Source organism: Hyperoodon ampullatus (genome assembly GCF_949752795.1).
Source record: "Hyperoodon ampullatus genome assembly, chromosome: 7".
Taxonomy (NCBI): Eukaryota; Metazoa; Chordata; class Mammalia; order Artiodactyla; family Ziphiidae; genus Hyperoodon; species Hyperoodon ampullatus.
The window spans coordinates 75,250,188-75,262,780 of NC_136920.1; the positions used below are offsets into that span (position 1 = coordinate 75,250,188).

At 43.6% G+C, this 12,593-nt stretch overlaps 1 protein-coding gene across 3 annotated transcripts in view; it reads left to right on the forward strand.

The window, feature by feature from the left end:
- NELL1 (neural EGFL like 1) overlaps nt 1-12,593 on the forward strand; it is a gene marked incomplete at both ends in the record, with an annotated part of 886,110 nt that overhangs the window by 195,946 nt on the left and 677,571 nt on the right. For all 3 annotated transcript variants that reach the window (XM_079707393.1, XM_079707394.1, XM_079707395.1), the window contains 3 exons: nt 1,344-1,478; nt 2,390-2,492; nt 11,560-11,633. In XM_079707393.1, the coding sequence (XP_079563519.1) occupies nt 1,344-1,478; nt 2,390-2,492; nt 11,560-11,633 (312 nt within the window). The remainder of the gene's footprint in view (nt 1-1,343; nt 1,479-2,389; nt 2,493-11,559; nt 11,634-12,593) is intronic.

A 12,593-nucleotide genomic window follows, 5' to 3' on the forward strand; every position in this document is an offset into this window, starting at 1 on the left:
AGCTGGGATCAAAAATTGATTCGATCTCCTGTATGGGGAAAATACTCAAGATGGGGATATATAAGTATGATTGAGAAGGAAAAGAAACTGTATGATGAATTTTTAGAAAGTGGTATTTGTTCTTCTATCATGACCTTCTCTATGTAAGGAGAAAGGAAGAAGGGTGAGATTGCTACCAGGCTGAGTTACTCCTTGGTATGGAGGTGATGACAGAGAGATCATACCACATTTCAAGTTTTTTGTACCATAGTTTTGAAGGCAACCTGGAGTCGCCTACATGGAAAATGGTCAAGAGGGAGGGTTGGAACTATATCACGAGGAGCTATTAGGGGAAGCTGGTGGGGCTGACTGTGGTCAGGGGCAGGCATGAGGACAGGATAACCTCAAATGTTTGTAGAGCGGTTAGACTTGCTCGGGATGGGCCACAAGGCAAAACTAGGTCTAATAGGAAAAAGGGAGAGAAATTGCACAGCTCAAGCTAAGAAAGACGTTTCAAATATCCAGAGCTATCCAAGAAAATTAGCTTTCCTTGGAAGGTAATGAGTGTCCCATCACAGTTACATGTGCAAACAGAGGCTGGATGACCACTTGAAGGGGTTACTTGTCATGTCATTTAAACTTTATAAACTCTTTCAAATCGGAGATTCTAAGATTCCATGTTTAATGGTAGCAGTTGGATGACCTAAAAAAAGGAAAAAGGTTTTCTTTTTTTTTTTTTTTTTTTTTTTTTAACAAAGTCCTAATCTCACCTGGGGTTTGGTTGCCTCTCTTGAACTTGTCTGAACACCAAAGTGGATTCTGGGGCATTCTGTTTGGAGGATCCTGAGCTGGGGAGAAATAAGATCTGCCTATGACTTCCCAGAATTTTTCATGAAAGAGGAAGCAGTGACTTCCCGCTTGTAAACCATGACACTCTGGTTAGTGTGTGAAGAAGAGGGACAGGATGGTGGGAGATAAATGTAAGGGCTTCAGAGTTGCTGATTAGATCTCCTGTAAACATTGTAACGAGTCCTTGAGAACACATTCATTACAAGTGTTTCTGTGTGGGTTTGAGCTGAAAGCACACGAGTTGATGAACACCCATGAGGTCCCTGAGATACAGTTTAATGTCTCATTTGGTGCTCATTAGACCATGGGAGCCAATATGTCTTCAATTTAGAATGCTTCTACCTTGTGTGAAATTTTTTAAAAAAATCTTCAAAACACAGATCTGGCTAAGAATCATTGAACTGCTTTGAGCATTTTTTTCTTCTGCTTGGATTTATTTTTTCTTGTTTCGATTAGCTTTGTTAGGACAATGCAGTTGAATTACAGAAATTACACGTAGTAACTCTTGTTTGCAGCTGAACTACGCAGAGACAAGACTTAGTCAATTGGAAAACTGTCATTGTGAGAAGACCTGTCAAGTGAGTGGACTGCTCTATAGAGACCAAGACTCCTGGGTTGATGGTGATCACTGCAGGAACTGCACATGCAAAGTAAGCCTCTTTGTACATAAATGGACAGTTTTAAGAGGGCAGTTGTACTAATTATTGTGTAACCTGTTTCTTTATAATGCTAACTCTAAGAAGTACTGCCTTTTTACTAAGTGCCTATTTAGTTATTGGAGCAATTGTGAAGGGAAGCTGGAAAAGTGTCATTACAAATACAAATACTTATCAAGAGAAAACAGATTTTAATTTCCAACACACTCTAATATGATCTAACATGATTAAGAAGCTTACTGTTTAGAGATTAGAGTATCAGAGGGAAGAAGGGATTCCTTTGGTTTTCAAACCACCTAATGGTTCATTCACAACTTTTCTCTGCTATAATACATTTTAAAAAGGTGGTTTAATTAGTTTCTAGGTGTTTTCATTGTATTTGACAAGGTATCCATTTTCTGTTTTGGAGAATTTCAGGACCCCCTGACTTTCAGGTTATCCATTATTTGTATGTACTATTTGATCTGTTTCAGAGAATTACAAGAGGCCCCCCCAAATTAATATGGAAACCCTGTTCAGTTGAAATCATTTGATAACTATCTGAAGAATGCCATTGTTTGTCTGCAAAAATACAAAATGATTGTTAGCGCTTCAACAATGGTTGACAGGGTCTGCAAAAGGTGTTATTTATGTTGTTGAAAAAATAGGCTTTTCTGTTTTCTGCCTAATCTACTTAGTTCACATGGGCAGGTGGAATAAAGCCAGTGATGTATATCAGAAAAGTAACTGAGGTGGCATGGGTTCATTTGGGCTGGAGAAAATTCTTTATTTGTGGTGCTGGAGTGGACTGGGAGTTTCTCACACTGCTTCTGTTTTCCCTGGTGAGGCTTCTGGGATGAGACGTGAACTTTTTGCTGCTGAGGTCACTTCTGCTGAGATTCCTTTCCCTGTCGTTCCTTCCTCAGAGTGGCGCTGTGGAATGTCGAAGGATGTCCTGTTCCCCCCTCAGCTGCTCTCCAGACTCCCTCCCCGTGCACATTGCAGGCCAGTGCTGTAAGGTCTGCCGACGTGAGTACTAACTGAGGGTCAGGGTGGCCCTCTGCTTCGAGATTGATTTATTCCCCTATTTTTCAGGCCCCAATTGATTAACGTTGATGAAAGGAAGTCCTAGCAGTTGATATACTAATAAATGTATGATAAGAGTGGCTATATTTTAATCACTTGTGATGTGCAGACACTTTACATAGGCTATTTTTTTTAAATCCTCACATCAACCTTAATTATTATTCTTTACATTCTTATGTAGAGGGAACTGGTGTTCACAAGTATTAAGTCACTTGTCCGTGGTCAAACAACTGGTAGTGTGTGGAGTTGCTCTGTAGTCAGGACTCCAAGGCTCCATGTGCTTTGGTCCCCTCATTTTGATTGATCAAGGGCCACACTCTGTGTTTCGGCTATCTGAGGTCTTGGCCAGGTTTTCTGTTATTAAAGGGCCTTTGTTAGGAATTTCTGGATTGAACTTCACTTAAAATATTGGAGCAATTTCCTTCAGAGTTGGCTGGTCCAAATTATATAATGATTTAAAAATCCTTTTCCCTCTGTATTACAAAGGACACTCTTTCAAATGAAATGGTGAAATGAACACTGAGACAACCAGGAAGAGTAAAAGCTGTCATTTAGAATGATTGGTGTGTGCCAGTTACTATTTTAGGTCATTTCATTCTATTAGCTTATTGAAACCTCACTGCAATCTTTTAGGTGGGGATTATTTTTATCCCTGTTTTATAGGAAGCTTGGGGAAGATAATTTACCAAGTTTGCAAGGCTGGTGAGTGACAGAGGTGAGATATAAAATGAATTCTGTCTGACTACAAAGCCCATAGTCTTTTCATCAAACCAAATGCTCTTCTTTGAAAGAGGAGACTTTAGGTTAGAAATGTGCCATCCGATGGATAATTTTCAAGACCATTTCTCTACCAAAAAAACCCACCATCATCACTAGGTCTTCAAAACACAGTGGTCTAGTTTTTTGTCAAGAATAGCATGTCACCTAATATGACAGTGGAAGTGGGGGTAGCTGGTCTGTTTTTACAAGCCCAATCTTTTTTTATACTCTTTCAAAAGGAACTTTGGAAATGTCTTCTATTTCTGGTTGGCACAGTATACCCATTACTCTGGAGGGCTTACGCAGAGTTGATCTAAAAGAAACTTTCTTATTTCTATTCTAAGTGCTTTTGGAAGTCATGTCTGGCCATACAGATAGATCAGGGGCCCAGATGTTGAGATTATAGTTTGATTCCATGATGGAAAGATAGTTTTTAGTAGGTATAGATTATTTTTTTCTATCTTGATATATTCTATATAATAGAGGAAGAAGTTGAGAAACGTAGGAATTTGTTTAAACAATATGAGGTACTTTGAATCTATTATTTTGAGCTCTGTGGATAGATCTGTGAATGCTGTCTCTTGGCAGTTGTTGTCTAGATCTGTGAATGCTGTCTCTTGGCAGCTGTTGTTTGGACAAGGGAGTAGGTGAGTCCTTCAGCGTTGTTTTGTGTTAAGCTTTTGATAGTCTACTTGTAAAAGCAATGTAACATTTGAAAACATAAGGGTAAAGGTAAAGATGGGAAAATCACCCATAATGCGACCACTTGGAAACAAACACTCTTGAAGTTGTAGTGGATTTCATTTTTTTTTTTTTTTTTTGCGGTACGCGGGCCTCTCACTGTTGTGGCCTCACCCGTTGCGGAGCACAGGCTCCAGATGCGCAGGCTTAGCCGCCATGGCTCACGGGCCTAGCCGCTCCGCGGCATGTGGGATCTTCCTGGACTGGGGCACGAACCCGTGTCCCCTGCATCGGCAGGCGGACTCTCAACCACTGCGCCACCAGGGAAGCCCGGATTTCATTTTTTAAAACTTATATTTTGTGGACAATTGAGGTCTTATTATGCAGATAATTTTAACCTATTTTGTTGACTTACCATTATCACTTAAGTGTATTACTATCCTTTAAAAAACTCTGTATAAACCTCATTTTAATGAGCTTCATAGTGTTCCACTCTTTGGCTGTTGCGTAACTTATTTAATCCCCAATTGTTGGATAACTAGGTTGTTTCCCCACTTTTCACTATTATAAGTTACTCTTCAATAATATGTTTTGTGAGGACACATTTTTGTATTTTACATTTTCTTAAGCTAGAATTTCCCAAAGTAGAATTATTGGGCCAAGAGACTGACATTTTCAAGGTCCTTGATATATATCATGCAATTATCCTCTCACTAGAAATGTGTGGGATAGTCATTTTTCTTTTTTCTAATTTACTGGAGAATATTAAGTTTTAAAAAACATTTCAGCAAGTTACCCGATTTTACCAAGATGCTGATACATGAGCTAGCTAAACCATCAGTGTGCTTTTTGCCTTTGTTTGGAATTGATAGCAATTTAGCTAGGTAGAATGAATTTTCTCAGCAGCTCTGATCGGTAGTTTGAGATGTGTATAGTTTAATAAAATGGTAATACAAATAAATGCTTAAGAACACTACTCAATTATCATATGACCCAGCAATTCCACTCCTGGTCATATATATGGAAAAGACTAGAAGGGTGGGATAGGGAGGGTGGGAGGGAGATGCAAGAGGGAGGGGATATGGGGATATATGTATAGTAAAGCTGATTCACTTTGTTATGCAGCAGCAACTAACACAACAATGTAAAGCAATTATACTCCAATAAAGATTTTTTTTTTAAAAAAAAGTAAGCAGAAGGAACCCCTCTAATTTGAAAAGATATAGAAGTTTTCAAATATTTGCACATCAGGTAAAGGATGGAAAATATTTCCTGTGGTTGTCCCTTTCAGATAAAATTTCCTAAGCTACTCTCTGGGTTTGGGTGGGGCAGTGTCCTAGGGTTTCTGAGAAAAAGTATTGATTTGATTCAAGAGCCGATACATAAAAGCAGATTGTTTTGTGTGCTCGTTTACTAAGTGTTCATCCACTTGTCATGGCTTCAAGGAACTGTAGCACTTACAGATGAGGGCATCCATGTGGCAATAGGAAATAACTTGGTCTAAGTGTTTAAGTCTCAATTCATTGTCTGAGAAAAGTACTTTGTTTTGATCAGAAAACCTAATAGGGCTTCCCTGGTGGCCCAGTGGTTGAGAGTCCGCCTGCCGATGCAGGGGACACGGGTTCGTGCCCCGGTCCAGGGGGATTCCACATGCCTCGGAGCGGCTGGGCCTGTGAGCCATGGCCACTGAGCCTGCACATCCGGAGCCTGTGCTCTGCAACGGGAGAGGCCACAACAGTGAGAGGCCCGCGTACCGCAAAAAAACCCAACAAAAACCCAATAAATCAGGCCATCTCCAAGAGCAAGGCAGTTTTCATAATTCCTGATACTAGGTTCTTCCTCCATCTTTTTGGAAGGCCTCAGGGAAAACTCAGGAGAGCCTTCTAGATTCCTTAGCTATGGGCATGGAAGTCCAGAAAGTAGTGCAGGAGTCTCATTCCTCCAACATTTCTTGGGTGTCTTCCATTCCTCCAACATTTCTTGGGTGTCTGCTCTGTTTAAGGAATTGAACATACCTAGCTACACATTAGAATCACCTGGTGAACTTCTTAAACTAGAGTGTCCCAGGGCCCCTCTCTGACCTGCTAAATCAGAATCTCTGGACAGTGGTGTCCTAGAATTAGTATTCTTTTGGTAGATAGATTTGGGAACCATCAGAGATGGGAGAGAAGGAAAAGGATGGAGAGGGCATCTTGAGCTATGCAAAACAGCATTTGCAAAGGAAAAGAAGTTGCAGAAGGAAAGGGAGATCGTCTGTTAGGTGATAACAGAGGATTTCTGTGGGTGAGAAGTAGAAATAAGCTGCAAAGGCGGGTTGGGGGTGGATGATGATGATTGTATTCCACTGAATCCATTCAGTCATCCTTACTGAACTTCCTCTCCCAACTCTGTTCTTTCCTCTGGTTACAGCAACGGGCACATGTGGATCATTCATTCTATGTCAGACACAGTGTTAAGCTTTTTTATGTATATTAATTCATTTAAGTCTTCCAAAAACCTAGAGTCATAGGCTCCACTATGATCCCCATTTTATAGATGAGGAGGTAAAGCACAGAGAGGAGAACTAACTTGTCCAAGGGCTCTCAGCCTTGGTGGAGCCAAAATAAAACCCAGGTAGTCTGGCTCCAGAATTAATGCTTTGAACCTGTCTCCTCTCCCCATTGCTGTCCAGGGAGATGTATGCACCATCTCATGACAACAGAGTATTGTGCAGTATGCATGCTATGTAAGATGCAGGAGTAGCACAGAGAAGGGAGTGATTAATTCCATCAGAAACTTGTGTGTGTGTGTGTGTGTGTGTGTTAGGAAGACTTCATAGGGGAAGGAATAGCTGAGTAGGGTGCTGACAAATGAATAGGAGTTTGCCATGTGGACAAGGTAGGTAAGAACAGACCTGCCAAAGGGAATGGCACATGCAAAATCATGGAAGTAAACACAGCGTTTGTTTGGGGGGCTCAGAAGCAAGCTTTTGAAGCAGGGTTGTGGCATAATCAGAGAAATGCTTTGACAAAAGCCCCTGCGTGGGGAGAGCTGGAGGCAGGGAGCTGAGTGTGGGATTCAGGCCCATTTGCAGGTGGAGGTGATGAGGCCGGCAGGCAGGTAGGCACAGCCGGGGGACATGGAAAGGAAGGGATGAAGCTGAGTAATGGCCAAAAGACCTGGGGCAGGGTAGGTACTCCGTAAGCATTTTTTTTTTTTTTTTTTTTAACATGAGACAGATGAATCAGAGACAGAGCGTCTGTAAGGGAGAAGTTGCCAGGTTTCGAACAAGAGTCTGTGGGAGACTCACATAATGTGATTAACAGAAATAAGGCAGGTGGAAGAAATGGTTTCAGGAGCAATACATTCTGTTCGGCATAGGAGAGTTGGAGATGGCTGAGGGACACCCAGTTTGATGTGGGCGTCACGCTCAGAGAGGTGGTATCTGAAGCTAGGTCTGTGAACGAGCTCCCCGAGGGAGGATGGCTCCTTGGGTGTTGAGCTTTTCTGCTCTGCCACTCTCCTTTAAAGTGTAACACAGAGTGTTGATTTTGATGTTCTCAGCTGCTGAGTGCCAAGAGATGGCTGGAGTGTGTGCAGGGTGCAAATCCTTAAATAAAGACAGAGCAACCTCACATCCACATCTGACAGGGGTGCCAAGTGGTGCCTAAAGGTTGTTTATTTAGTGTGCACCCAAATGGCAAAAGTGTCCATCCATTGCACTAGAGAAATCAGGCTCGGATTTGAAGGGCCAGGTGTCTGTGGGCGCGAAAAGATACAACTGCATAACCGTTTCTGTAAATCCCCGGTACCTTTGTTTCTGACATCGTGGAGAAGTGTGTGTTGGTGCCGAGTTTCAATTTCATCGTTGGACACTGTGAAATGGTCTCGTTTGCATGTTCCCGGTGTGATGTGAAGGGCTTCAGGTATCCATTTACATTTCTACTCATACTAAAAGCTGTTGGAATGGCATCCCAAATGCCCCAGCCACAGGCATCGGAGCCTGACTTACCTTCTGCTTGAATTTCCCAGATATCAAAAATAAGCCTTTTGGCTGTAGATCAAGAGGTTAGATAATGAGGACTGGTGTTAGGCATACGGTGGGGCCGGGAAGGAAAGGCATCGTCAGAGAAGTGGGGTGAGGATGAGAAAGCAGGGGAAATTCTTGTGACCTCCAGTGGTGATGCTGAAAGCTGTCCTGAGATAACTTTGTAGATACTTGATATTGTAATCGTCCATGCATCCTGCCTCAGTGCCAAGGCTGTGAATGGCTAAGGTACACAGCCTCATGTTGATGTCATTTGCAGCCCCTAAGGCACCCTGCCATGTGAAGACATGAAGTTCAGTGGATATTTCATTTTTATACCAGATTGGTAGATTTGAGGGATGGCTGTGTCCCCGTGTGTGGTGTGAATGTAAACAGTAAGACACTCCTGTCTCCAGATTGAAGTTCTGGGATGAGTGTCTATCAGAGGATGAGAGGAATCGGGCGAATGTCTTCAGACAGGGGAGCAAGTGTGATCCTAACATCATGGGGGTGGCAAGGTGCAAAAATAAGGAAGGAAAGTCTATTTCTTTGCTTCCCACCCTGGGCCAAGGAGCAGATGGCAGATTTGACAGCCGTGTATTTAGCAGAACTGTCACTCTGGAGCAAGCCGTCTTGCCAAGTTGGCAGCAGCTGTGTTTGGGAGTGTGGGAGTTTATTAGGCAGGAATTTCAGGCCCTTGGAGGTATGGTCTCCCCATGCAAGCAAATAGGGGAATCCACACGGTCATTAGGACCAATGGGTCAGAGTCAACTGATTTATCTGGAAAACTGAGGCATAAAAGATGATCGGGGATAATTTTTTTTTTTTTTTTTTTTTTTTGGCGGTACACGGGCCTCTCACTGTTGTGGCCTCTCCCATTGCGGGGCACAGGCTCTGGACGCGCAGGCACAGTGGCCATGGCTCTCGGGCCCAGCCACTCCGCGGCATGTGGGATCTTCCCGGACCGGGGCACGAGCCCGTGTCCCCTGCATCAGCAGGCAGACTCTCAACCACTGCGCCACCAGGGAAGCCCGGGGATAATTTTTTAAAATGAAGTGAGGAAGGGGGTTATCTAGAAAATTTTATTGGTTCTCTACCTTGTTGTTGATGGTTTTGCTCTGAAAACCTTGGTATCTGCTTTTAATGTTTGGAACAGCATTGAATAGCAGAAAGAACTCTCATCTGGGAATCAGCAAATGTCTCTGGTTTTTGCTACCAAGGAGGCTCATTAGTTCTAAACTTGTTACTAACAATAAGCCCAGAGAGGCACTCAGCCTGGGGCTAGAGATAAAGTCATGAATAGACATAGCTCCTACCCTCATTGGGGCAACAGAGGTAAGATGTGATATTTTCTCTGTTAGGGCGAGGTCCAGAGTACCACAGAAGCACAAAGTGAGGGCAGTTCTCCAGTGTTAGAGGTCAAGAACAACTTCTTGGGGGGAAGTCGGGCCTAAGTTGAAATCGATGGGTATATAGGATGGAAGGTTACCAGGAGCAGGTAGATGAGGCTGAGTGTTCTGGAGAAGCAGAACAGTATATGCAAATCCCAGAAGCAGAGCGTGGCTGGAGTCTTAAGTGGAGGGTGTGAATGTTTGGGAGGGAGAGTGAATGCACAGGGATGGCCTGGTGTGCTGACTTCAGGAATCTGAACTATATTCTGAGGGCATGAGTGACTCATAATGATTTTAAAGCAGAGCGTCCTATCTGCACTTAAAATATATTCAACTGTTGTATGGGGAAGGGCTGGGTAAGATTAGACCAGAACATAGGAGGCAAGTTAGGAAGTTTCCTGGTAGACTAAAGAGGAGGGATAGCCTGAGTGAAGGTAGCACCTGGGGGCAGGTGGTGGGAATGGAGAAAAGTGGGTTGACTTGAGAAACTTAAGGAGGGAGCTTTGCAGGGATTTGGGTACTGATTGGACACGGGACTGAGTAAGAGGAAGGGGTTAGAAGGGCCCTAGGCGGTGGGGTATGGGTGGTGGGTGTGGTCGCTAGGGGTGGATACTGGTGCCATTCACTGAATGCAGATGCTAGAGAGGCACAGATTTGAGTTAGGTATGTGTTGTTTGTTGCAGGGCAGGTTCTGAGAAGAAACAGACTCTGAAATGGAGATTTGCTTGTACTTTATTAGGAAGTTCAGGATCAGTTCTGGGGTGGGAATGAGACAGTGAAGGAAGCTGGGTTGGGCAGAAGGGGAGGTTGAACTGCAGTGCAGTTACAACAGATACCTCAGTCATTTCTCCAAGGAGTTGTGGAGCTGCAATGGCCCTTGGGGTTATCCTGAGTTGGGGCAAGGGGCCAGGACTTTGCACATCTTCATCACCGACTCGTTGGATGTGGGCTGTGCTGGGAAGGGGCCTTGACTTTGGACAAGGGCAAGTCCTGGATCACTATTCAGCTGAGAACTGTTGCTCATCCCCTGTCTGGCAGTTTCAGGAATGTGACCTTTGGCCGTGGAGGGGGATCTGGGTTGCACACCATAGTAGCCACTGTGGGATCATGATGTTAAGTAAACCAGTGTCTCTGGCCTTTCCTCTTCCTGTGATCAACAAGAGGGAGTTGGATGAGTTGTTTGCTGAGGTCCCTACATACCTGAACATTCCATGAGTCCGAAGATTGTAGAACTAAGAAACTACCAGATTGAATTCACCCGTTTCTAACATAGAGAAATGGAGGTTCTGAGAGATGAGGTGCTTTCTGTAAGACAGTGAGTTAGTGGTGGAGATCTCTTAGAGTGTCTGTCTTCACTTCTGCTTCTCCTGAGGACTAGGGCTGAAAGCATCCTCATTTGTGTGGAGAGGGAGTGATCAGGCCTTTGCTTTCCTGTGGATGTGGCTGGAGAATTTGGCAGAGATTCATTAGGGTCATATCAAATTAACATATTCTGCGCTTGCTTAAAAGTGGGTCAGCATTTATGCTTCTCTGTTAACCTTTTGCCAAGGCCTGTCTCTCCTCCCTGCCCTCCCTGTTAGCCTGTTCAGCTCACCTTTCCAAAGGCAGTCTGTCTAGTGCATTTTGATACAGCATTTTAGTCACTTGTATTTCTTAGTTGTCTCTGAGCTTCTTGGGAACAGATAAGTTAAAGACATGCGCTTCCTATGATCACAAGGGGGAAAAATGGTGTCTTTCTGCATGTGACTGAGGTCCTGATGAGTGGAGTATATATGCAAGTCCGCTCTCACCCAGTCATTTGTTTTATGGCTGGAGTAGCTGAATCAAAGCTATGCTATTATACTCCACGGTGATGACAACCACTTCTTCCTTGTTTTAACACTGACTGCATCAATTCATTCTCTAGTTCCTTCAGCAACCGCAGCATTGAAATAGTTGTATGTGCTTGGTGTGAAGGACTCCTGGCAAACATAATAGAGATGACAGTCTGAAAGGGGATTCAACAGTTATCCCCATACTATTTCCATGTCTTACTCCAGACATGCAAAGAGCTTTGCATTGCTTAGAACCAGAGCATTTTTATTCTGTGGAATCTACTGGAGTTGGATGGTGCCCCTGAGGTCATTTTGTTGCATAGCATGAATGTCTGAACTGTTTTTCTGTTTTATTACAGCAAAATGTATCTATGGAGGAAAAGTCCTTGCAGAAGGCCAGCGGATTTTAACCAAGAGCTGTCGGGAATGCAGAGTAAGTTTCAGTCTTATGATCCCCATTACTTGTAGGGAAGGAGATGTGGGCTTTAGGTAGGAGTCTGGAATGGAGCATATTGTCCTGAGTGGATCACTGAGGGGGAGGACTCTCTGGTGGGCTTGAGTCCTGGCTGTGGAGTTCCCAGCCACTGTCATTGTGTGGTTAGCCTGTGGTCAGCCGTGGATCGGGTAGCCTTGGGAAAGACTGTTAGGGAAGGAAGTGAGAAGGGGTAAGGGAGCTAGCAGCTACCATGAGTCAGGGAGGTTGTCAGGTGGCCCTGGGAAAAGGTTTTGATTCAGTGTTGGGGCAATTAGTCTGCGATATTAGTTGTGGACAGTGCCACCTCTACTCCTAGGAGTCTGATACAATGTTAGACCATGCCTCTGTCTCCTGCCCCATCCCGTGTATTTCTCAAAATAAGAAGTGTAGAACCATAGATCTCATTTAAGACTGTACTTCAATTAAAAAAAAAATTCAACAAACATGCATTGAGCAACTGCTACTTACCAGCATGGTACTAGATTCTGGGTGTACATCAATTAACAAAGTCCTTGTCTTTATAGAATTTGCAGTTTGGTGGGGAGACAGGCAGTAAGATACAAACAAATAAATATACAAGATGCAGCTGAGCCTTGAACAACACATGTTTGAACCGTGTGGGTCCACTTATGCACGGATTTTTTCCAGTAGTAAATACTGTGGTGCTACACTATCTGCACTTGGTTGAATCCCTGGATGTAGAACCATGGATATGGAGGAATCATAGGTACAGAGGGTTGACTATAAATTATGTGCCGATTTTAGACTGTGTGGAGGGTCGGCGCCCCTAACCCCCGCATTGTTCAAGGGTCAACTATGATGCCAAATTCTATGAAAAATACAGAGCAGGTTGAAGGGGTAGAGAGCTTTGAGGTGGGGATGGATGGTCTGGGAAAACCTCTCGGAGGAGGTCATATT